At 38.0% G+C, this 26,987-nt stretch overlaps 1 protein-coding gene across 4 annotated transcripts in view; it reads right to left on the bottom strand.

Annotated features, from left to right (window-relative positions):
• RAB3GAP2 (RAB3 GTPase activating non-catalytic protein subunit 2) overlaps positions 1 to 26,987 on the bottom strand; it is a 93,771-nt gene that overhangs the window by 6,565 nt on the left and 60,219 nt on the right. For 2 of the 4 annotated variants that reach the window (XM_055334279.1, XM_055334282.1), the window contains exons 19-31: positions 26,394 to 26,521; positions 23,739 to 23,955; positions 23,260 to 23,357; positions 16,310 to 16,415; positions 14,695 to 14,855; positions 13,374 to 13,602; positions 9,206 to 9,379; positions 8,995 to 9,101; positions 6,338 to 6,404; positions 4,339 to 4,409; positions 1,886 to 1,921; positions 1,699 to 1,782; positions 1,181 to 1,399 (exon numbers count right to left, since the gene is read on the bottom strand). In XM_055334279.1, the coding sequence (XP_055190254.1) occupies positions 1,181 to 1,399; positions 1,699 to 1,782; positions 1,886 to 1,921; positions 4,339 to 4,409; positions 6,338 to 6,404; positions 8,995 to 9,101; positions 9,206 to 9,379; positions 13,374 to 13,602; positions 14,695 to 14,855; positions 16,310 to 16,415; positions 23,260 to 23,357; positions 23,739 to 23,955; positions 26,394 to 26,521 (1,697 nt within the window). The remainder of the gene's footprint in view (positions 1 to 1,180; positions 1,400 to 1,698; positions 1,783 to 1,885; positions 1,922 to 4,338; positions 4,410 to 6,337; positions 6,405 to 8,994; positions 9,102 to 9,205; positions 9,380 to 13,373; positions 13,603 to 14,694; positions 14,856 to 16,309; positions 16,416 to 23,259; positions 23,358 to 23,738; positions 23,956 to 26,393; positions 26,522 to 26,987) is intronic. The other 2 variants (XM_055334281.1, XM_055334280.1) reach the window with 2 other exon arrangements.

The raw sequence follows: 26,987 nt of genomic DNA, 5'->3' as shown, positions 1-26,987 counted from the left end.
CGAGGACCTTTGGGGTGGGGAAGATGCATGCACATGTGAAGCACCATTTATCATTTACTACACTGCACATGGTGCCAAGCACTTCACGTGCAGTATGTCACTTACCCTCCCAACGACCCTAGGATAGGCCCTGGAATGAGCGCTTCTGAATGAGAAAGCTGAGGCTGGTAGACGGCAGAGCTGGGGCTCGACTCACTAGCCCAACTGCACTGCCTCTGTGTGCGCGGGAGTCGCCAACGGTCTCAGGCCCCTCAGGGTGAGAGGCACTGAGGCTGGTGGCACCACAGGCTTGTCCAATTCTGGCTGTGTTCTGGCTTCACAAACCCCCTTGTTGAGGGGAGTACTGAGCCAGGCACTTCGTTTTGGTTTTTCCTTAAACAGACTACAGCCCTAGTGATGGAGAGGGAGGGACAGATAGGATGTAAGGAAGAGCTGACAAGAATGACTGACAGCCGATGGGGGTCCCAAAGGGAAGTGAGTTAGGGCACCTCATGGCTCTGCACCTGAGGCGGGCCACAGTGAGCACCAGCCCCCTGGGGGTTCAGGAGGAACCGCAGTTTAGGTCAAGGGCAGGTGGGGGCGAGGGGTGGAGGTGTATGCCAGGTAAGGGGTGTCTGAAGCCGCAGAGCACATCCTAAGAGGCATTCAGTAGAAATAGGCACTGCAGGGGCACCTGGGTGGGGCAGCAGGTTAAACGTCTGACTCTCGATGTAGGCTCACGTCATGATCTCACGACCGTGAGTCGGAGCCCGCACTGGGCTCTGTGCTCAGAACAGAGTCTGCTTGAGATTCTCTCTCTCCCTCTGTCCTTCCTGCTTGTGCTCATGTGCACACACTCTCTCTCTAAAAAACAAATCTTAAAAAATATATATATACGGTTCGAATTTAGTTAACAGGTGAGGCCTGCAGATACACAAGAGGGAGTAAATGAGTCTGTCCAAGAAGATGCAGAAGGAGAATGGCAGACAGCTGCTAGGGCAAAATGACAGAACCAGAACAGTGAAGGTGAGCCAGAACTACAGGCCAGGGACAGCGAGCAGAGCGCCCCAGCGGGTGACCCCCTACACGTCACAGAAGTACTGAGCAACTTCTATTTAACAAGACAGTCCTGCTTATTGTCCTGCCTGCACCTGCTAATCCCTCAGCTGCGAGATGGCTCGGAAGTCCTTTGGGCACTTACCTTACTATCAAAGAGTGAAAGTGGCTTCACAGTCTTCAGAGAAAACCTCATAACCGCATACAGGATGGAGCACAGGACAGAATGGTGCTCCACCAGAGGGTAGTGGATGTGTTTCTGTTCGAGGGCCAGTTCCACTATGGAAATAGGTCCTTCGACAGAGAGCCACGCATCCTCCGTGTCCAGGACAGGCACTTGCATTTCATCCCTGCTCACATCGGCCTACATGTGTGGAGAACAGAGAATCGTGTTCAGAATCGGAGAAATGACAGCTTGCAAAATAAATACCTTAACAGCTTACAAGTAGGGAAGTGCAAAGCCCTTTTCTCTCCCAAATCCCCAAATTACCACAACAAAAAAATCAAATCTAACTTTTTTTTGTAAGAAAACACTATTTGGGGAGGCTAAGTCAAAACTTAGAAATGAATAAATGAAAAAAACTTCTTTCTGTAGTCCTTTCCTAAGTCCAAAGATTTTAAAAACATTTAATACCTTAGGGGCAGTTCAGAATGAAAATATACCTCTTTTACCTCCATTAAAGTTTGAAGAAGATCCAAGCAGGAGCCAAGGAAAGATGTCATTGCTGTGTCACTCATCCCCACATCCTGTTTTTACAAAGGAACATGATTAGCGCATGCCCGAGACAATGTTTTCTGTGCAAAGCGCAAGATGAACAGCTATACCTCTAGTTATGGGAGATTCACTTACCCTTTGGCATAACCTATCCTTTGGTGATTTTCCAACCTAAGAAAACAGGATATAAAATACTATATTTATTTAACAGTTTAAATAAAAAGGCATTCCTATGGTACTATGGCACAGAAAGTAAAAAGTAAGCAAACAAAAAATACAAACTCACCTATAAATAAATGTTGGTTCTACTCATTTCTAACAAAATGCAATTAACTTTGTGGTGGAACTTAAAACTATATTATGAAAAATATGTCACTGGGTTCACAAGTAATCCTTTTGCAAAACTTATTTTTGAATTAAATTTTAAGAAACCCTCTAAAAATTTGGTCCTCACTTTGTACAATCAAACGACTTGTTGCCTTAAAACCCAGAACCAAACTCAAGGTTCTGAATAAAGAGGAGCTAAGAATTTTGCTTGTTGATAAAGATACACAATAATTTTAAATGGTCACAAGGAGGGGAAAAACAATCTAATGCAGACAGAAGTTATATTCCTGACTCAGAAAATCAGCTGATTTTCTCGATTCAGTTAGTACTTAGTAAGTTCTACTGTATACTCTAGAGAGGGTAGTAAGTGGGAGATGGAAGGTACGTCACTTGATAAGAATTCCCAGGAGGCAGTGATAAATCAGGGGAGACGGGGGTCCAGCACCCAGGCCCCTGCCTTATTACCTCCCTGAGGTCACTGCAGTGGCCTTCAAACAACCAAACTCAGCCCATCCCAACCCCGACATATTTCACCATTTTAAAAGAATCATCTTTTAAAATGCAAATCTGAACATATCATTCTTCTGCTTAAAACTGCCCCAGTGTCTTCCAGATAAAAGAACAGCTACCACTTACTGAGCCCTCACCAGATGTGCCAGACCCTAGGCTAAGCAATTTACACAGATTGTTAGAAAACCCCAAATCCACAGCCCGCATGGGAAATGCTTCACGCTCTGCTCCCCGGAGCTCCTCCCTACAGCCCGTCCTCCAGCACACAAACCTACCCGCAGCTCTGCATCAAACATGTATTCAGCTGGAATATGATTTCTTCTCACCCACTGCTTCATATATACCCATCCTCCAAGATTCAGCTCAGAAGCCTTCCCTTTGACTTGTTATTTATTTACCTCCTCTTCTCAGTCCCTGAAGCACCCTATTTATCTTTTGGACTGGGAGTTCTTGGAGGGCAGGGGCTGAGACTTTAGCTCTGTAACCACAGGACTTAGCACAGTCCTTGGCACATAAGAGATCCTTACAATAAATATTTATCGAGTGGATCATCAAAACTCTCTGCCTCCTATTCAGGACAGTTTAACTTCAAATCCAAGTTGTGAGGCTCAAATGTGACCGTTGATGTGAGAATACTATAAAACTCAATGGTAACATACATGCAAAAGGCTTCACACTATTGTTCTCCCAAAAGAGTGACAGTCAGAGGTAAAGGAGGACAGAGCAGTATCAGAAAGGCCCCAAAGAGCAAGTTGGAAAAAAAGAAACATTTAAGCGGGCAAGGAAGGTGAGCACACAAGAAAAATCAGGTTTCACTAGAAAACCTGTTACCAATAACAGCAAAGAAAGCATTTTCAGTGGAGCTGTGGCCCAAGGGGTCTGAATGTAGTGTGGCTCAGGGTTTAGGAATGTCTGTCACTGTACATTTGAAAGAACGTGTTGTAATTGTAGTGATAACTCTCCTGACATCCACGTAACTGATGCCAGATAAACCTACATTCTTGACTGGCCTGGGAACACACTGATGGGGCCCAGGGCACCCAGCAAGCTCGCAGCTGCCGCTCCCGTCAGCTGAGTTCTATGCCCATATGCTATGTTTGTCCCTAAAGCTATTTAGACTGGTTTTAATATGTAATATTCTATTTATGTAACTTAAGTAACTGATAAAATGTGAGGAAAAAAGGGAGTTGTTATACTAGGTTGCATGCTTTAAAGACATACAGAGTAGCTGACTCCTAGCTCTACTGGATTAGATGCAGAGGAAGCAACTACAAAGATGAGAGCATAAATTTTAAAATCTAAAGATTTTGCACTCAGACTGCATCACAACTTTAAAGAACTGGGATCTAGAAATCATATGCAAGGCCTTTGGGGTGAGCTTTACATAGGAAAACTTAAAAGTAGGATGGCAGCTGACCCCATTCAAAGAAAATACCTTGATCCTACATCCAAAGATTGAAGAGTAAATTGTACATCTGTACACTTTAATTAAAAATAAGGTGCAACTCCTTCCCTCAAGCAACCATGAGTCCTACTCTCTTTGCTTAGAGGCTTTTAAAAGTACAGTACTCTCAAGGATCTGGAAGGTTCTTCTCCAGGTCATCAAAATGCCAGCACTAGGCACGACATTTAACTGAGCATTAGTAAAATGTAATATCAAATAAAAAATAGTCTAACAAGGCCCACTGTAAATACTCTAGTATCAATAATCAAGGAAACAAAATAAACACGTACATGAAATTTAAAATTACCTTATCCATCAAGTATGTAGCAGCAGAAAACCTTTTAACCAAGAACGTATTCCACATCATCAGAGCAATGCCTAGATGGCAAGTAAAAGTAGTAAATAGAAGGCTTGTCTGTTTCTGAGTTTATCATTCTTAACAAATTACTGTCTTCCTTAAACTTATAAAACTATATGGGCTATTTATTTAGATATCGTTTCTTACATCTTATGTAATATTTATAAAGTAATAAAAACCTTTATCTTCAATGATAATTAGAACTGAGCTGCGTAAGATGATATCTACATGGCCAGTAAGTGTAAAGATAATTATATAATTAGTTATGGGAGAAATACAAATTAAAATCACAAAGAAATTTCAATATACAACCAACACAAAGACTAAATTTTTTTTATTTTTGTTTTAATTTTTATTTTTTTATTTTTATTTTTTTTTTATAGATGGCACCAAGTGTTGGAGAAGATAAGGAAACCACTGGAATGCTCATAGATTGCTGGGGGCATCAGAAAGCGGTAAACCACTTGGAAACCACTTGGTAAACCACCTGTTTGGACATATATTCTAAAGCTAACTACATGTCTACCATATGACCCAGCAATTCTACTGTCTAAAGGAACACAAAGATGAGTGTTGAGAACAGTTTTTTTTTTTTTTTTTTTTTTTTTTTTTTTTATGATAGTCACACACAGAGAGAGAGAGAGGCAGAGACACAGGCAGAGGGAGAAGCAGGCTCCATGCACCGGGAGCCCGATATGGGACTCGATCCTGGGTCTCCAGGATCGCGCCCTGGGCCAAAGGCAGGCGCCAAACCGCTGCGCCACCCAGGGATCCCCTTGAGAACAGTTTTATTCAAAATAGCCAAACAAGAGAAACAACCCAATGCCCAAAATCAATTTTTACCTATGTAACCACCAACTAAAGTGACATATAAGGAAGTATTAGAAAATAAAAATATAAAAACAACCAAATAAGAAATATATGCTATATACTTCTATACTCAATAAACCATGGCATCAACATTTCTGAAAGTGCTGTCAGGCAGCTTAAACATGACATTTCCCATGTGGTCAGTACTACCCAGGTGGCTGCTTCTGTATCTAGGGGTGAGGGCCTCAGAGGCTGTGGGGGAGGCCAGGAGGCTGACTCACTGTACAAACGGGTAAGTTCTTACTTAAAGAAATACTAGCTTGAAGTTAGTAGTGACTTAATTTTAAATTATCAACTAAGGATAGAATTCTCTAGACCATATTTTCCAAATGAGTCACTTTAAATCTTCTTTTTTCCTCCTAAGAAGAAGGTAAGATCTAAGAGATGAATAAATAAAATTTTCAAGTTCTCGTCACATAAAATGAGAGAAATATTTTAGAATTTCTCCACTGTGAATCATACCACCTGTGAGAAGGTAGTACTGGTAAAGAATAAATGAGTAGCTTCCCCAAAATTCATCACGCAGACACCAACTTGATACCTCCGTCTTATGTCGCTCAACATCTAGTTTCACCACTTAGTAAAATAACTAGGCTCGTGCTGAGCTCCTCCATTAATTCTTCCAGGGAAAACCATCTATCTATTTAATGGACCCAGGAGCCTGTTTACAATTTTTCCATAACAATTTGTGACATTTTGTCAAGGAGACATCAGTAGTCCCCACGTCACAGGGACTTAAAAGAAGTACTAGGTAGTTTGTTAGGCTCTTGGCTACCTAACTTTTTCATCAGCAACTTCAGTCCTGAGAAGCCCATCCCTCTTTTCCATATCTACCTGTGACCAAAACAGAAAATCAGTGGTTTATGTCTAATATTCTCCTTACTTCTCCCCTCTCATCCCCTTCTGCATAGCATTTTTCCAAGTAATTAAAAGAGCCAGTGCTTTGCACGTCACAATACACATACACAGTTATGTGTTGGATGGTAGGACCATCAAATAAAAACTGAACAGAATGTGAACTTAAAGATACCTGCTTCTTTGGTCCCCACCAGCTATGTTTTAGCATCTATTTACTTACCATTCTGAACATGTGCATTAAGAATGTGCTTCAAATGTTCTATCGACCTAACGAAAAAACGTGCTTCCTTACATAGAGGGAGAAAAAAAGAGAGAGAGAAAAGAAGAGGTATCATTTAACAGATGTTTCCAATACAAATGGCGACTTTTTACATAAATTTCTGCATGAAGCTGTCGAAGAATGTGGTGATAAGAACATGGAAGTATTAGGTAAGAGATGATTTTTCATAGGATAGTGTCAATGGTCTCTCTTAAATTCACATTACCTATATGATGACTGATACCTAGAAACCCCCAGGTCATATATGCTGACATCTGGAATCAAAATTTACTGTGGCTTGTACATAACAGCAATATTTTGTCTAATAAATACTTGAATTTCACACAGATGTGAAAACGGTGAGTTTACTTCTTCACAAATATCATGCATTCATTATTCAACAAATAGTTATTGAGCAACTACTATGCACCAGGCTATTTGAGGCACTAGAGATACTGTAATGAACAGAGACCCAAATCCTAGCCCTCACTAAGGTTACATTCTACCAAGGGAGCTAAATATATAGTACATTAGTGATAGGTGCCAAGTAAAAAAACTAAAGCAATGATGGGAAACAGGATCAGAGAGGATGTCAGAAATTCAACTCCTCCTAATCAAGGTAGTTGCTTACATATTAACACTCAAATATAGCATGTAAAACTGATGAGATTATCCAGATAGTTCCTAAATAATTTTATAGGCTGTACAAACATCAAACATGTCACCTCTGCTAATATATCCTGGTGTTAGCAATTTTCCAAAGGCGATTTCAAGTGTTTTGATCCTAATGAAGCTGTGTGTGAAAAATGGTGGAACCGGGGTAGGGGCTGGATGGAGCAAGGAGAATTATTTAACAAGAAAAGAAAGAAAAATGACCACTTATTTGAGATGTAAACAGTTTCAATTGACAATGATAACACTAATCAAAATGTCAGGCACGATACATGCATTTTCTCTATCAACTGCTACAACTTTATAAGACAGCTAGAGTCCTCATTTACTTTTATTATTATTATTTTTTAATTTATTTATGATAGTCACACACACACACACAGAGAGAGAGAGAGAGAGGCAGAGACACAGGCAGAGGGAGAAGCAGGCTCCATGCACCGGGAGCCCTATGTGGGACTCAATCCCGGGTCTCCAGGATTGCGCCCTGGGCCAAAGGCAGGCGCTAAACCGCTGCGCCACCCAGGGATTCCCTCATTTAGTTTTAGTAGAAAATCAAGAACAAAGGATTCAGAAGTGTCCCAGAGGTCATACAGCTAGTGAGGAGAGGCGATATGGCTCTCTGTGTCTGTAAGCTGCCTTTGGTTAATAACAAATGATGTAAAACAGAGTTTTCCTCTTACATAGCACTTTGTTAGACCTGAATCTGGAATTAATTTATCCAGATTTTAGAAATTATTTTGTCCTTATTATAGCCCTAACATTCTTTTCTCATGTAGGAAAAATTTTCCATTTAAGTAGAGAGCCCCAAAATAATTACCATTCTGGCTGCAGAGTGGGCTACTGAAGAGGGTGACTCAAGGGGCATCAAGAGGGTCCCCTGTCCTAACATCACTTTTTGGTTAACATTTAATTGATCAAAAACCATTCCTTTGTTTAAAGCATTTTATATTAAAAATATTTTCCTTTAATATGTGATTACATATTAAAGACATTCTTTTTGGAGGAAAAGTATCATTATTGTATTAGTGTGAATTAGTTCATTAGTGAGACGTGTAACTTGACATAAGGACGATAAAGTATTTTGCTTTGAGAGGGATAATTCACCAGAGCACTGACCAGGGAGACCTAAGTGAAGGACTTATTGGCAAAAAGGACTATCCAACCTGTTTTTACATTTTACTTGATCCTGGCATCAATCCTGAAGGATTGACACCTTCATTTTAAATAGGTTGAGGGAGAAACAAACAGGTTCAGAGATTCAGTGACTGGCCCAAACGCAGACACTTGTCACAAATTCCAGGGTCCTTCTCCCTATTCTGCTGCAGACTATGAATGTCCTGGAGAGAAAAACAGCAGAAAATCATGCCCCAGCACAGAGCTGGAAGGGCAGATAGGCTAACCCTGGACTAGAGTCAGCCTTGAACACAACGTGGCTTTCTTGATTTTTCTGAGGCAAACCTAAGAGAAGTGATGGACACACACAGGGATATATATCTAAAGAAGTAGATGCTAAGTTAACATTGGGATCTTTACCCTGACTTTTATCATGATAACTATCATACTAAAAACCTTCTAGTATATGCCATCTCATGTAGGAATTCAAAAGTAATTAAAAAATATACTTACCATAACCTAACCGGGAGTAGGACAAAACACAGTGTCTTTAACCACAGAGAAACCTACGCTTAAATCCTGGTCCAAACCCTGACTTAGCAATGTGCCTTTGGGCATAGAACTGAACTTTTCTGAGCCTAGTGTTCGCCTCATGACAATATCAACACCTCACAGGTTCTCTGTGAGGATTGTGAGAGAGAATGCAAGAAAAGGTCTAGCACAGAGAGGTATCCCAAAGGCCGAAAGTCCAGTGTTTACAGTAAGTTCCTGAATCAAACAGTCCTACATATGCACAGCATGAATTAAAATGAAAGAAAGAGCAAGAATCTTACCTCTGGATCTTTATTCCACTGAACAACATACTCCCAACAGCAATGTGCGTGTAGCACGTCTAGCTCAAGGCTACAAGGAAACTGCTTATAGGCTAAATGCAGCAAGTCTGAAAGCCACAAGAGAGCAATATATTTGTTATTCTTTCTTTAACAAAGACTCAGCCACCTCTCCTCTGCTCTGATTGCATATTTCTCCATGTTTATGTATTACCTGGTATAGCTCCTAGGTTCATCTCCACCTCTGACACCTCAAATAAACCTCTGTTAATACCTTCTTTGGGTTCATCTGGGTTTTCTGCATCTCTTTCCTTATTAGCCAGTTTTAATATTGCAGGGCTGAAGTCCTGTTTAAATATCCACTTGGCTACACTGTCTGCAATGCCACCTACAGTTTGGAGACAAGAAAGAAAATGAAAATTTACAGTGTTTACCAAAGACAGCGAGGGCAAGTGAGATATCTGATACCTACAAGCATCTCTATACTCCTATAAATTATTAGATAAATACAAGTGTATAGATTTGTCTGTTCCCCACATAGTATTATTGTCCACAAATTCAAAACATACTGTACCAGACACAGATGAAAGGATGAATAATACATCTTCAAAACACTTTATTTTTTTTTAAAGATTTTATTTAAGAGAGTGAGCAAGCAAGAGTGAGCACATAAGCATGGGAAGGGGGATAGGGAGAGGGAGAAGCCGACTCCCCACTGAGCAGGGAACTCAGACATTGGGTCTAGATCCCAGAACCATGCTGAAGGCAGATGCTTAATGGACTGAGCCACCCAGGCACCCCTAAAACACTTTCTTTTAAATATAATTGAAATAGACTGATTAGCATGATGCCTTTCTAGGGTTTTTAGGGCAACATATTACTTTTAATAGTCAACTAATTTGCCTACATGGAATACTTAAGGGCAAAATTTAGCCACGTCTAAGAACCATGGTGCTACCTCGTGTTTGTCAAAAAATTATAAATGTAAACTGAAAAACACTCAAGACAAAGAGTTCTGTTTATTACCTAAAATAAATTATACATTCTTCTGTAATTTACCAAAACCTAGTCTTTCTTCCTATTTTGACTCAATATAAACCTTTCTACAAAAAGAACACTTCACAGTGAAATCACAATTATCACTGATAATAAATGACAGCAGTGAGCTGGGTACTCCAATTTCTTAGGTTTGACTCGCAAATCATTTGGTCGTTTCCATTCCAGAATCAAGCCCTCAATTCTGTTACTTAGGTTAATGTCACAGTGACGGTCCTGCCCTATCAGCAGGTGGCACCATGGAGTGTAGGATTTACAATTCAGAATTTTTCACAGGCCTTTAAAAAAAAAAAAACTTATTTAAACTTAAAAAAAAAAAGTTCCCATTCACATGGAGTATCTTTTCCCATCCTTTCAATTTCAGTCTGTGTCAACTCATCTAAAGTGAGTCTCAGGGATCCCTGGGTGGCGCAGCGGTTTAGCGCCTGCCTTTGGCCCAGGGCGTGATCCTGGAGACCCGGGATCGAATCCCACGTCGTGCTCCCGGTGCATGGAGCCTGCTTCTGCCTCTCTCTCTCTCTCTCTCTCTGTGACTATCATAAATAAATAAAAATTTAAAAAAAAAGTGAGTCTCAAGGCAGCATGTACGTAGGTTTTTTTTTTTTTTTTTACCCATTCAGCCATATTCTGTCTTTTGACTGGAGAATTTAGCACATTTATAATTAATTACTGATTGGTGTCTGCTTGTTGCTATGCTAATTGTTTTCTGTTTTCACAGTTCCTTTCTTCCTTTATTCTTCTTGCTCTCTTCCTCTGTGGTTTGATAACTTTCTTTGGTGGTGTGCTTATAGTCCTCCCTCCCTTTTGCGTATTTACTAAAGGTTGTTGCTGTGTGGTTACCATGAACTTAGATATAACAACTTACCTCTGTAACAGTCTGACTGGGTGAGTTCTACACCCCCGTCTTTGAGTTCACTGGTCCTTTCTTCTGCTTCACCGAGTCTGCTGCTGAAACCCTCTAGGGGATACTGAGTTTAGGGATTGTATTCTTCAGCTCTGTGATGTCTACTTGGTCCTTTCCTTTATTTTCCATCTCCTTGAAGTTATCACTGTGTTCATCCATTTTTCTCTCCAGTTTGGTGAGCATTTTTATGATCATAACATGGAACTTTTTATCAGGTAAATGACTCATCTCCATTTGATTAAGGTTTGTTTTTTTCCACCGGTCTATCAAGTTTTATTTTGTTCTTTCACTGCAACCTATTTCTCTATTTCTTCCTTTTTCTTGAAGCTCTGTGTTGGTTTCTACACAGCAGATAGAACCCACCTCCCCCAGTCTCGAAGGAGTGGCCTTGTGTAGGAGATGCAACTTGTCATTCAATCCTGCCTTGGCTCTTGGTTGTCTCTCAAACCTCTGGGCTTATCCAAGCTACCCAGTATATTTTTAATAGTTCCCAGGAGCTGAGGATATGCCAAGACCTGCCAGTGTCCCATAAGGGAGGATCTTAACAACCTGATTCAGGCTGACAGAAAGCCAGAACCCTCAAGCACCAGTTGTTGTTTTTTAAAAAGATTTATTTATTTATTTGGAAGAGAGACAGAGAGAACACAAGTGAGAGGGGCAGAGAGAGAGAGAATCTCAAGCAAACTCCAGGCTGAGCACAGAGCTCAATATGGGGCTTGATTTCACAACCCTGAGATCAAGACCTGAGCCAAAACCAAGAGTCAGATGCTGAACTGACTATACCACCCAGGTGCCCTATCAGGCATCAGCTTTTAAAAAGTATGTAAATCTATATAATCCTGTGAGATGGCAAGCATAAGCCCCACTGGTCACCAGAGCCAGGTGATCCAGAGGTGTCCCCTGGGTGGCAGTCACCAAAATCAGGGTTCCATACAAGTGTCTAAGTTCTTTCTGGTTATACTGGCAAACTGAGACAAGGCCAAGATGGCATCCACAGCCTATGTTCCTTGAGAGCAGCTCCTAAAGCCTGCCTCTCAGGCCAAAGCTTACAAATCTTATAAAGAATGATAAAACAAGTTAACTATATAGAAATCTATAAATATATGGGTATTTATAAATCCAGGAATACAGACATTCCAGTATCAAATGACTGACAGAGCTGCTGGTAAAAAGAAAGTAACATAAGGACAACTAAAAATTTAAGATGCTTACAGTTGTGCAGGATATAAGCACAGGAACACAATGATTCCAGGACAATAAACAGTAATAAATCACAGAAGTATAAAGTTCTGTGGAAATTAGGAAGAAGAGAAAATTTGCAGCTAATGGATCATGAGCAGTTTCTTGGAGGAGGTAGCTTTTGAGTTAGGCCTTGAATGGGGAGTAAGTACAATTTAGAATCCAGCATGAGACAGGTGTGGGGGGGGGGGGAGGCTCAGATCCAGAGACGGGAAATCACAGATGCTTCATTCAAACCACAATCAAGCAACAAGCAAGAAATGGAAAAATGGGTTGGACTCAAAGCGAAAAGTTCTTACAGAAGGTGTTTATATTTGTTCCAGAAGTTCTCTAGTCTCGGGATCTCCTTAAACTCTTAAAAATTACTGATGAAGAACTTTAGCTTATGGATCATATTTATTGATATTTATGGTATTAGAAATCAAAACAGAAAATTTAAAATATTTTTATTAATTCATTTTAAATACAAATGATAAACCTATTACATGTTAGTAACATTTTATGAAAATAACTCTATATCCCAAAGCAAGAAAAGACATATAGTGAGAGGAATAACACTACATCTTTGCAAACCTCTTTGTTTTCCTTATAACTGGATTCTCCAATCAGATTATTTTTTTAAAATTTATGTATTTGAGAGAGAAAGAGAGAGCGCGAGAGCTTGCACGGTGGAGGGGAGGGGCAGAGGAAGAGGGACACAGAATCCCAAGCAGACTCTCCATTGAGTGTGGAACCAGACGCAGGGCTCACAACCTGATGTCATGACCTGAGTCAAAATCAAGAGTCAGAAGTTCAATGGCCTGAGCCACCCAGGCGCCCCCCTCGCCAATCAACTTCTGCATTCCATCTACTGTGATCTGTTCTGGTTGCAGCACAGGGGGAAAATCTAGCCTCCCACAGACATGAAGTAGGGAAAGGGAGGGCTCTTGAGGTCCTCTTGACCACTCTTTGAGAATGGCTAATTTTCTAAGGCAGAGGAAGTAGTGGGGATTCCTGAGCAGGGGACCAACAAAATAAGACTGAGAAGGCTAACTAAGAAATATGTGGTGGGTTAATTTTTTAAATCTGAATATATTTCTCCTTCCTTATTCTTGCATCATTTCTATAAAAACTACCAGAAATGCCCACACCATAACAAACAGATACATAGGCACAATGCTCAAATAAATAAACATCAGCTTACCCTTTCCTCCTTCTAATAACTTTTTGACAGAAAGCCTCGGGAGTGGCTCAGCCTGCAGCGACGACACTTTGCAGGTTGATGTGTTTGCTTTGCTGTGAAGTAGGGTCTGAAGTATGAGACAATCCTCCAGCTGTTTCAGCAGAAGCTTCCAATACTCAGTGTCAAGAGAAAGGGCCTCCCAGGAATCAGTGAGGGCCTCAGAATCAGCACCCAAAACTGTCTGGGAAAACTAACACAAAATGTACTGGTGATATTCTAGCAAAGATTCTGGATCAGCATTCACTTAAATGAGCTTTTAACTTGAAAGCTGATGGACAGTAAGGATACATCACAGCAGCACACAGATGTGGATTCCCGAATATTACTACGTGGCTGGATGGGACATGACTGACTCGGGGGCAACAGTGACAGAGTTTGGACATTTACAGAAAGACCTGCAGCAACACCTGATTCACCCAGTGTGTACTTAGACAAGTGTGCAGAGCCATCCTTGACAAGGGCCATGGTTTTTTCTGTCAGTACCGGGATAGTGCTGGTAGTGTACTTTTGAGAATGCACCCAATATACAAAATGTATCTCAAATTTCTTTTCTCTCCATTAGCATAAACATCTTAGCTATTAAATTTAGCATACATACTACTGAGACTCACAATGTTAAGTGAATCTCTACAGGCCTATTTCAGTGACTCATCCGATTAAATGCAACATCCCTCTAGAAAAAAATTATTTGATCTACCATGAGATACAAGAGATGTCTGTTTTGTTTTTTTTTTAAAAATAAATTTGAGTCTTCAAGAGATGAGGGAAAACCACAAAGCAAAAGATCAAAAGGAAACTTTTATTTGAATCCTTCAACGCTATTTGCCCAAAACAACTTTTGTTTATAAAAGGGGAGGGCTATAAATACAACTACAGAACTTCAGAGTACCAACGGACCTCAGAAATAATGCAGTCTAACCCTGACCTCCTTCAGATGAGGAACCTGAAGCAGGAAACTCATGTTTAAGGGACTTACCACAAATCACCTGCCATTGGCAGTCATATCTCTGCCCTCCAACTACAGTACTTTTCCCCTCGAGATGAAAAGTACGAGGTAATGGAAAAGTTCAAATATGCATGTCATCTGAATAAACAAGTTAAGGGCTGCACCCCTCACTCCACAAAAGACAAATGAGAACCTGCTGGACAAACATTTCAAACTCAAGATGTTCCATAACACCAAAGACACTGCAGCCCCAGGCAAGGCAAAGCAGCCCCTCAGCAGGCTGGGCAGGTACAAATCCAGCTTATCCAAGGACAGGTACGCCCCATTCTCACTTACTTTTTTCTCAGTCATACTGTTGGAGATCTGTGCGGCAACAGAATGCCCAACGTGTGCAGACAACAGGGCAGCGCCATTGTTCTCAGACTGAATACAAGCTGTGCGCATCTGCTGCCACCAAGGGGACACAGACTGGGAATCCCAGGTCTCGTCAATGGCCACTAAAGGCAAAAAGAGAAAGTTAAAGAAACTCAACTTGTCAATTCTTTCTGTTCAATCTTTAACATTAAACATATATTGAAACTAAATATCTCAGTGATATAATTGTATATTTCTGAATTAGAAAAGAAATTCACAATTTTTAAAAAGATTTTATTTATTTGACAGAGAGAGAGAGAGAGAGCATAAACATGAGAGGCAGAGGGAGAGGGAGAAGCAGGCTCCCTGCTGAGCATGGAGCCTGACATGGGGCTTGATCCTAGGACTCCAGGATCATGACCTGAGCAGAAGGCAGACGCTTAACCGAGTCACCCAAGCACCTTCCACAACTTCTTTTATCAGAATACTTATATTCCATTTATTTAGGTTGTGTTAGTTGTCTTGCTTCTGAATCAACTTTAAATCTCTGGAATATTTTTATCATTGCTGAAAACTACTATTGAATGTTTTAATAAAATGTTAAATGTTCTAATAAAACAGACTATATATATTATATATAATATAAAATAGATTATTCTAAGGTCAAAAAGAATTTTAAAAATTACCTCTACCAAAGATCATATGATTTACCTCAATGAATTAAAAATGCATTGTTCAGGCAGCCCGGGTGGCTCAGCAGTTTAGCACTGCCTTCATCCCAGGGCCTGATCCTGGAGACCCAGGATCGAGTCCCGCATCAGGCTCCCTGCATGGAGCCTGCTTCTCTCTCTGCCTGTGTCTCTCTGTGTGTCTCTCATGAATAAATAAATAAAATCTTACTTAAAAAAATAAATAAAGGGCAGTCCCAGTGGCTCAGCGGTTTAGCGCCACCTTCAGTCCAGGATGTGATCCTGGAGACCCGGGATAGAGTCCCATGTCAGGCTCCTTGCATGGAGCCTGCTTCTCCCTCTGCCTCTCTCTCTCTCTCTCTCTCTCTCTCTGCATCTCTCATGAATAAATAAATAAAATCTTTAAAAAAAATGCATTGTTCATGTCACATTTTTTTAAAGATTTTATTTATTTATTCATGAGAGACAGAGAGACACACAGAGAGAGAGGCAGAGACACAGGCAGAGGGAGAAGCAGGCTCCATACAGGGAGCCCAACATGGGACTTGATCCTGGGTCTCCAGGATCACACCCTGGGCTGAAGGCAGCGCTAAACCACTGAGCCACCCAGGATTGCCTGTATCACATTATTTTTGATGATGAAATATGAATTTAATTTTTATAAATCATACTTTGAATGCATTGAGAGCTTTCTATTTATTAATAAAAATATTAATATAAGTATTTTTAAATATTTTTTAAAAGATCCCTAGAGAAATGTTCTGGACACTGTAGTGTACACTCCTTTTACTAACAGAAAGCATCCTCCCCTCCCATTTATGTAGTTTTTCATATAATAATCTACATCTCTAAGAGCAGCAGCCTGCATCTCAGGGTCCACGGAACTGCAACATCCACCAGCATGTTACCTTTCATCTTGCTTAGGAGGGACAGCATCGTATGAAGACAGCACACAGATTGTGGTTTATCCAAAATATCCTTTTCCTTAGAAAGCCAAACACTCAGGAGCAGAGACTGAAATCAAATTTAAGTCATTCTCAGTAATAAGAAAAACAAAATGTTGCAATTTTCAAGAGAGCACATGTGTTTATGAGTGATTTCGACCTTCAGGGTGAAAAATAAGAGGCTGCTTATTACATCACATAACATGAGGGGTAGAACAAGGTACTCTGTCTACTTAAGAGATTCTTTATCATCTGTCAGATATGTAAATTCTACCATTTCCAGTTCTTCTTTGGGATAAGTACTGCCTTCCAGGTTAAGCTTTGATTAGGGAGCATATTGCCAGAAAGATTACTACCAAGTTAGCCTAAATTAGCTGTAGATTGGCAAGAAGCCATTCGGCTGATTGGAGGAAAGGAAGGATCTGGAGCTGTGGACCTTATTCGACATTGGCCACAAGGTGCTGTGGACTTGGCAATGGTGAACAGATATGTAAACTATCAGATTCTAGTTTTTAACTCACTAATAAGTCATGAGAAACAGATTTTAAGCAAAAACACCGAAGTCAATATAAGTGACTTTTAAGATGCCTATGAACCAACATATCTTCTTAAATATTTTAAGATGTACAAAATGTGTACATAGATAATTCTGGGATTATGAGAAGTTGAATGGCATGGCATCACACCTGTCAGTACGGGTGTTTATGAAAGGCCTGGTTGCTTTAATTCTGCAGGACATTCATGTAAGAAAAAAAGAAAAAACCTTGAAAATAAAAGGTTGACTACCAGTTTAAATATATTAGTACAAATAGTTTTCAAAAATTCAGAAAAGTAGAAGTTGAAGTAGTATGTGAAGGAAATTAACTTAGGAGAACAACCCAAAGGCCAGAAGATGGAAGTACTTGCCAGGCATCACCCTGGTCAATCCCAACAACCTTGTGGCAGGGATGGTCTCCCGGATTTTACAAATGATGAAAAAGAAAAGTAACTTACCCAGCACCATATAGCTAATGAGTCAGGACTGAACTCTGAACCAAGATGTGCCTGACTCTCACATGCATGTTTTTTTTCCTCTTTAAAAAACTGTACCTGTATATATAGGCATGTATGTATAATATGTACAAGTAAAAAATACACTTTCAAAAGGAGTCTATTCTCCTTTTTCAGTTTAACCCTCTATGTCCCTTCCTATGTCAGCCTCCTTTCTATCTCATCCTATCCAGAAACCTGTTTTTTTATAACCAAACATGTGCTTTCATAATTTGTAGATTTGTAAGACAATATATGTGTAAGACATGTGCTTTCATATTTGTGTATTTCTAAGTTCAGCTATACACAGAGCATTATGGGGCTGGCATGGGGGAGAGGTGGTCACTGCTTGATAAAAATGGGGTCATATTATACCACGTTCATTCCACTTGCCACACAACACACCCTGTGTGGTCCACAAAATTTTGACTGACTTTATCCACTTATCAAGGTGATTCCCTTTTCTCTTGACCTTCTCCTTACCTCACACAACACTGCTACTTATAACTACTAGGCAAGCTAAAAAATGAGTTGCCTGTATAGGCAACAAAGACACTCCAAAACCAATTGGAAAATAGCCTGTCTTGGTATTTTGAACACACATGGGCTATGAAAACAAATCAAAAGGAAATGAGGGGGGAAGGTAGAATTTATCTTTTGGGTTCATTCTGATTAATTTTAGGCACAAAATATATGACCAGGAATATTTTAAGAGCACACCAGGTTTCTAAACACATCTATGGGTTTATGTCTTGCAAAGCTTGATTCATCTCTACACCAGCAACAGTTTCAAAATGCTCAAAACATAGGCAATCCAAAAGGTTACTGCAGACTAAATCATACTTAGACAAATTAAATGCCACAACCTGAATCTCTCTTCATACTATAAACTCTATTTTTTCTCTCCAACTAACCACTCCCCCTATCTACAATCACCTTTATTTAGTAAATCCTGAAACAAAAAACCCTGTTCTATTTAACTCTCCTTCTATCTCTCTCTGTCAGCCCTGTTTCTAACTCTGATGCAAGGTAATCTTTGCTTATAACCTAGTGGATGTTCCCCTTGTTTTTCATCAACTTTAAAAATCTAATCAGTTATGCTTCAGTTAGCATCTAAAAAGTCAGTGTGAAATAGGAAATGCCACGAGAGCCATCAGAACACAATGATATAATTTTAGTATCACTTAAAAGCAACAGATTGTTTTTTAAGCTTCCGGAAAATTTAAGGTAAAAGGAGAAAAATAATCAAAGAGAATACAGAGAGAAGATACTATATAAAAACATATAGACATACATAACATAAAAAGAAAATATACAGAAGATAGCAGTCTCTAGAAGTAGTAAATATAAAGTATCCTGTCAAAGAATAGCAAAGAATGTCACATTATATTATTTATAGTGTGGATATTCATATTATAAATGTATACTATGTTATTTTGCATATAAATGTCACAAATTGACATATTACCAGGTGATATGTGAGTATTAGATTTTTATTAAGAGAAACTTTGAGAGGAAATTTAGTTAAATTCTCTTTTCTAAGTCAAGCAGTATCTAAGACTTGGTAAAAAAAACTATATGTAAGAATGAAACAGAAAATCCCTCAGGTTCTTGGTAGATATTTCTAATGTCTAATGAACTTTACTTTTTGCTAAGTATCCTCTTCCTGTTATATTAACATCCCAGATGTTTTAATCCTTCATTCAGCAGAAATGCTGACAGAACATGAAGAAGCCATCTGTTAGCCCTGTCTCTACTTAAACTTATTTTGTCAGTTTTCTGAATGAGCCTTATTTTCTAGTCTTTCCTGAAAATTAGGTCTATTTTGTACACAGAATTAAAACTTGATAAAATTCCACTGAAGGTAATTATAGTTTTAAACATTTAAAAAACTATCATGCTATTGTCTGTGAATTGCAATATAATAAAATACTGACTAAATCAAATGTAAGTTTTATAGAAAAATCGGTGGGCATAATACATCAAGAACTATCTCCAAATTTGTCAATATACACAATCTAAAAATATATATACACACAAACTAGATAATAGCAAGTTTCTTCACGAACATAATTCCAATAAAACCCCCATTTAAATATTTCAGAAAATAGGAACACTATTAGCATTTCAAATGTCTTATAACACCAATAATATATTTTGGTGAAAGACCTAACACCTTTTATTTAAGACTTTTATATGCCTAATTCCAAAAAAAAAATCTACTACTCTTTTTATGTAATACAATAGACATTTATTCTTTAAAAAAAAAAACTATTTGAAATTTAAAATTTAATTTTAAATTTAAATTTTAATTCTTAAATTTAAAAATGTCATCGGTTAATATTTTGGCACCGGCACTAACGGCTTTGGGAATCAGCAAGATGTAAGCAAGATGCATACTCACTAAGTGGGCACACGGAACCCCTGCACTTGATTTGCCCAAGGCCAGGCAGCTTAGTCACAGCCTGAATGTGCTGGCTGCTGTTTTCTCTGATCAATATGACCAAAATGACCAAGCAGGCTTGTTTAAAAAGCTTGTCTTATTGTACATTCAATTTTTCTTTTTTTAAAAAAATATTTTGAGATAGCAAGCAAAAGAGAAAGAGAACAAGAGCAGGGGCGAGGGGTGGGGGGAGGGACAGGCAGAGGGAGAGGGAGAAGCAGGCTCTCCACCGAGCAGAGAGCCCAACTTGGAGCTCGATCCCAGGACCCCAGGATCATGACCTGAGCCCAAGGCAGACACTTAAACCGACTGACCCTCGCAGGCACCCCTGTTGCAATTCCTTACTTTAATTCCTGAGCTTTGTTTTTTTGGTTTTTTTTAAGGGGTTTCCCCTTTCCTTCTGATTCATTACTATTAATTACATGCTTTCAGTGAAAATGCATTTCTCTGTACTCAATAGGATTTTAAAAACTTAAGCAACTGCTTAAAAGCATTCAGCTATTGATAGAATACTTAAAAAAAAAAAAAATCTAACCACAAAGTATTTGTCTGAGAAAAGCAAAGGAAAAAGCGACCACTCATTTGGAATGCATGAAATACAATCTCTCAAAGTCAGAGAATTTTAAAAAGAATTTAAAATTAGAACTCATTTTATAAATTCTATATAACAATAATATATATACTTACAGATTGCAGCTTTATAGATTTAAAATAGTGACATTTCCTACATATCACATTATTACCACACATACATGTTTACAATAAAGTTCACTCATTTTTAGTTGGGTGGCCAACACCAAAAACACAGTAAAGCATATCTTCACCTTCTGAAGTTCCCTGGGGCTTCCTGTAGTCAATCTCCAAGTCCCACCCTCATCTTCCAACAAAAGCCCATCTGCTCTGTCACTATATTTTTGCTTATTCTAGTATTTCATATAACTAAAATCATACAGTATGTAGTCTTGTTTCTGGATCTTTTCACTTAGTGTAATGCTTTTGAGATTCATTCATTTATTTATTACACAGTTATTTTGCATATCAGTTCATTCCACTGTATGGCTATACCATAACTTATCCACTTATCAGTTGGTGGGTATGTGGACTGTTTGCACTTTGAGCTATTATGAACAAAAGTGCTGTTAACATTTTATTCCAAATCTTTGTGAACATGTTTTCATTCCTCATAGATAAATACTAGGACTGAGATTGCTGTATTTTATGGTAAATCTCTGTTCAGCATTATAAGAAACTTTTTAAAAGGATATTTATTTATTTGAGAGAGAAAGAGCAAATGATAGAGAGCATGAGCAGGGAGAGGGAGAAGCAGACTTCCTGCTGAGCAAGGAGCCCAACATGGAGCCCAATCCCTGGGATCTTGACCTGAACAAAAGGCAGATGCCTAACCAACTGAGCCACCCAGGTGTCCCAGAAACTTTTTAACTATTTTCCAAAGTTGCATTAGTTGGCATTCCCATTAGCCGTGGCGACAGCTGATTTCCACATCTTCAACACTTAATGCTACTAGTAAGTAGTCTTCATTTTAGTCACTTTCGTGAGATAGAGATTACTGTGGTTTTATGTGGTATTTTCCTAATAGCGAGTGATGCTGACCACCTTTCAGGTGACCATTTGCCATTTGTATGTATATTTTTTGGTGATGTGACTGTTCAAATCATTTGCTTTCCTTACTGTATTATTATTGAATGGTACAAATTCTTTCTTAATGTATATTCAATTCATTTAAATAAGCTAAATAGTTTTAAAGGAAGAGTTTGCCTTTCAGTTTCTTAACAATTCTAAAACAGAAGTTTTAAATTTTGATGAAGTGTAATTAATTGATCAATATTTTTTTCATGTTCATGCTTTTTTGCATCCCTTGAAATCTCTGCCCAAATCAAGCTTTCTCCTATGTTTTCTTCTGTAAGTTCTATAGTTTTAGCTCTTATATTTATGTTCCATTTTGAGTTAATCTTTACATATGGCTTGAGGTAAGATGTGAGGTTCATTTTTTCCCAAGGTTTCTTGAACCCCAGATCTAATACATTTTATTAATGCTATTGAACACAAAGTAAAAATAAGTATTCTGTACTCAACTCTGAATAAGAAATACCTCTTTTATTTTATAATACAGATTCACTAGTGGTACAAAAAAATGCACAACAAAGTCCCACGCATCCTTTCCACAGCCTCCCCTAATGCTGACATCTTACACAATACCAAAATCAAGAAATTAACATTGGTAAAATCCACAGAGCTTATTCAAATTTCACCAGTAACACATGCACCCATGTGTGTGTGCATGCAATTCTATCAAATGTGTAACTTTTGATCACCACGATCAAGCACTCAACTATGTACAGCAGCATAAGACTCCCTTGGGTCAACCCTTTACAGCCAATCCATCACTCCCCTCGCTCATCCCTCACTGTTGGCAACCACTAACCTCTTCTCTATCTCTAGAACGGTGCTATTTCATGACTGTTACAAAAATGGAATCATGCAAGTACATGTCTTTCTAAGATGGATATTTTTCTAATCAGTGTATTTTCTTTGTGGTTCATTCACAAAGTATTGTGTGAATCAATAGTTAATATTCTTTATTGTTGAGGAGTATTCCATGGTAAAGGTGTACCACAGTTTAGCCATTCACTCACCAAAGGATATTTGTATAGTTTGCAGTTTGGGGCTATTACAAATAAAGTTGGTTATGAATACCCATGTACAACCTATGTATATCTTTAAGTGCCTTATTTCCTGACATACATACTATAAAGTAACAAAAAATGGAATGTTTTTAAAGGATGTAAATGTTCAGTTAAAACAATACATGAACATAGTCATCAAGCTCACAGAGGAGATTGCCCAGATCCTGAACAAAATGTAAGGTGTTAGTGGGGACATGGAATATGTATGTGAGTATGTGAGAGGTTAGGTTAAAGAGAAGGGAGGACGGCAAGCTCACCTCACCTGTCCTGTGCAGAAGGGCAAACATTTAGTGTTGTCATTTTCTGAGTGATTCTTTTGTTTTACATTTATTATAGCGCAGAGACTAAACCCTAACCTATATTCAAAATTGGGAATGTTTGGTAACAATTCCATATTGCTCTAAGGCAAAGGTGATTTTGTTCCCTAAAGATCTTTTTTACTTCTAATATGATCATTTTCACTGATGATCACAATCTGCTATACATGTCAGATTTTAAATTAATTTTAGGCTGACCATGGAATATGCCTGCTATAATTTACAGGGAATCAGAAAAATAAAATAGTATTACTCAAATATAGTGATTATAAATTTCCTCGGTCACTTTTGGAAGGTTTTCATATATGTTCTATGATATGGTTTAAACAATGGTTTAAAAAAAAAAAAAAAAAAAAAAGGACTGACGCTTCTGGATGACATGAGCAGGGATGAAGAATGTGCAAAAACAAGAAAGCTTACCAACAACAGCTGAGGGCTAAGTCCAGCTGACTCCAGAGTGTGACACATATCCTCGGTAGAGCTTTCTCCATGCAAACACTTCCAAAAAAAGAAACTGCCTAGTAGTAAAACAAAAGCAAAATGCATTAACCAATGATTACTTATCATTTGGACTAACATTCTTCCTGAACTGAATCAGGATCCCCAGAGAAGCAAAACAGCATGAGAGAAAAGAAATTAATGTCTCAATTTTGCTTGACTTTAAAGCAGAAAGCAAATCATTACATATCTAACACTGTCTCTTTAGTATATGTATCAGCCAATAAAACTTATATGACATAGTGCCTACATATCCAGAGTATCTTTTATTAACTTTTCAGTATACATTAAATTCTTAGGTTAATTTTAAAACAAACGAAATCTTTGAGATGCTGTAAACTCTTCCCAGGCTTTCCTCTGGAAGACACAGGATTCAAAGAGCAGTTTATCATTCCACCTACCTAAAGCCACATACTCTTCTTCACTTATCTTCTTTATGTTGATCACATCTTTCTCATATTCTAAATATTCCAGGAATGTTTTTACAGGCAACACACCATCTTTATCCTCAGAAAATCGGACGGTAGTAGTTCTGGTTTTTTCCGCTTTGTACTTCTCTAGTAATGCCTGGAGTTTAAGCAGTTCTTTTTCATCAAGCCTCAGTAACACAGCCAAGTCCTTAAAAAAATAGGAAAAAAAAAAAAGTTTTGAGTACATATCTCTTCCCATGACTCTGCCATAGGAGTCAACCCCATCATCTGAAGTGAAATGCAAGCACATAAGCAAATGATGACTTGTTAATTTACGTGATAGGTATAATGTACTTTGCTTAAAATTTTACTCACAAATTCATGAGTTCAATGCTAAATAACTTGAACTAACCTTGAAACACTACATATTACTAAGAGTACCATTTTTATACAATTTATTGAGAATACTCTATATTCTTCTAAAATGTTTGGATTTTACTAAAATTGTATTAATTTATAATGAGGAAAAAAACTGCAAGAGTATCAACTGCAACTCTTGTGACTCTAAGTAAACTAAAGGCCTATCTGAAATTCAATGTTTATTTATTAAGCAGCATAAACACAATGCAATAAAAAATACTGGAAATCAAGCCTCATTGTATCTTAGACATACATCCTCTATGTGGCTCTTAGGGATACAGAGACTGAAAAGTCACAGATACATCCTGCCAGACTTTCAAACTATTTTTACAGACCACATGTGCAAAAATGTCTCCTGATATTACTATTATTTTTCTAAATTAGGGATAAACACACACACACACACACACACACACACACACTTAAAAGACCATAAATTCACCATAGCAAGCAAAACTTTCTTTCCCCCATGCTGCACGATAAACCTGCTCTTAAGAATGCAACTTTCATTTACTTATTTATTTATTCAAGGCTGTTGTTTTTAAAAACAAGTAGTGAACTGCAGACTGCTATGAACACACACCAGTAGTTCAATGCTATACTGAATTTATAGGAGCTTATATAAACTTATATGAACCCCACAGTAACAAAAATTCCAGACTTGAATTTTAGTTTTATATGCACAAGATTAGCCATTCAGCCTAGAAGCTGACTGTACATTTTTTGAAGGATCTAAATGAATTCACAGCAAATATAATTTTAATCTTAAAAAAGTGTTTTAAAAAAGAACAATCAGGCAACTGATATTTTAAATTTTCTAATTTTTCTTTTATCTTTGCATGCTGTGTTGGGGATATCAAGTGGAAATGAATTCTGTAGATTACTAATGGCATATACTTAACTTTCTCTGGCAAAATAGGAAAGTTTGGATCTTATGAAAAAATTAGGCATGAAAGAATCTATGAAATGCCCAGGCAATCCTATAGACATAATTTAGTCAACTTGAACCTTCTCCTTGTTTGAAATGATTTTTTACTATTGCTGAAGTAGAAAGAAAAATAAAAAGATCCTGAAAAATGGCTTTGTTTAAAGACAACTGCAGAATAATATGAAGACTGTTAAATGCTTTATGAAATCTATCTATAATCCCAAGGATAAAAAAGATGTTAGAATGTATAAAGTGGTTTCCAATACAGAGAGAAAAACTTTCATTTCTCTGTTTAAAAATTTGTATTCATATATGTATATTTAAAATAAAAGGTTTCCACTTTAAACTTCCATTAAATTTCAGATACACAAGATATCTTTTCATAAGTAGTATCAGTGATTTGACAAATCACTAAAATCACTGAAATAATGATTTTCCTTTAGATAAGTGGAAGATACGGGCCCTAAGAGCAAGCAACCCATCCATAGTCACACAGTTATCTGAGGGAAAGAGAGGACTACATTTTTCTTTATTCTCTATTAAGGAAACTATTTCTTTGTATGAAAAGTAAGAATTTTGTACACATGCCCCCAAAATGAGTGATACTGCAGTATAATGAAGATTATAAGGTGCTACCATTTTTTTGTGTTTTGCAGAATGAAAACACAGAACATTACTATAATTAAACACTTTGATGTAAGACAAAATTTTTTTAAAAATATATTTTATTCATGAGAAACACACAAAGGCAGAGACATAGGCAGAGGGAGAAGCAGGCTCAGTCTGATGCAGAACTCAATTCCAGGACACTGGGATCATGACCTGAGCCAAAGGCAGACACTCAACCACTGAGCTACCCAAGTGCCCCAAGACAGAATTTTTTAAAAAATATTTCATTATGTAGTAGACAACAAAACAAGCTATATGAGTTTGTTCACAACAACACCACAGAAAAATCAGTCTCTTCTGTCTGGCAAAATCTTTTTAATTTTCTTTAAAAGAAATTAGTTTTGCTACTTCAGCAAACTGAATATATTTTAATTGGCAAATCTTGTCATTATGTTGTAAGAAGCAACCTTAAAAAGTGAGTTCAAAGAAATCAAATGCTTCTAGGATAGTGAATATGGATTAACAATAATAGCAAAATTAATATAAATACTAAGGCACAGAGAACCAGCAGGTCTTGTAAAGAAAATACACCTTTCCACTTCATAAAAATCACTAATTTTCTACTTCTTTCCTATCAGTTAAAAAATTAAAATAGATTATTCTGTATAATGAGGAATGGACTTACTTACATTATCTGAGAATGGTGTGTTTGGATGAAAATCAAGGGAATTTAACTGACTGACAGACTCATAAAGATGGAGTAATTTCAGTTTATTGGCACAAAACTGTAGCAATCCTTCATCAACAGACTCAAGATCTAAAAGGTGGAAGAAAAATACGTTAAAGAGACATGTTTAAAAGACTCACAAAAAGGTTTTTCTTTCATTAATAGTCATAGTATTATATACTTCTCTGATATTCTACTTTATTAAATACTGAGATGTTTAATTTTTTTTTTAATTTTTATTTATTTATGATAGTCACACAGAGAGAGAGAGAGGCAGAGACACAGGCAGAGGGAGAAGCAGGCTCCATGCACCAGGAGTCCGACGTGGGATTCGATCCAGGGTCTCCAGGATTGCGCCCTGGGCCAAAGGCAGGCGCTAAACCGCTGCGCCACCCAGGGATCCCGAGATGTTTAAGATATAACATTACTAAGACAAAGATTAATTTTTCCATCATGGAAAAATGTCCACTTTTTTTTAAAGATTTTATTTATTTATTCATGAAAGACAGAGAGAGAGAGAGAGAGAGAGAGAGAGAGAGGGGCAGAGACAGAGACA

The sequence above is a fragment of the Nyctereutes procyonoides genome, unplaced genomic scaffold (assembly GCF_905146905.1).
Source record: "Nyctereutes procyonoides isolate TBG_1078 unplaced genomic scaffold, NYPRO_anot_genome, whole genome shotgun sequence".
NCBI classification, from domain to species: Eukaryota; Metazoa; Chordata; class Mammalia; order Carnivora; family Canidae; genus Nyctereutes; species Nyctereutes procyonoides.
The sequence above is the reverse complement of the archived record's forward strand: the minus strand, read 5'-3'. Positions and strand labels throughout refer to the sequence as shown.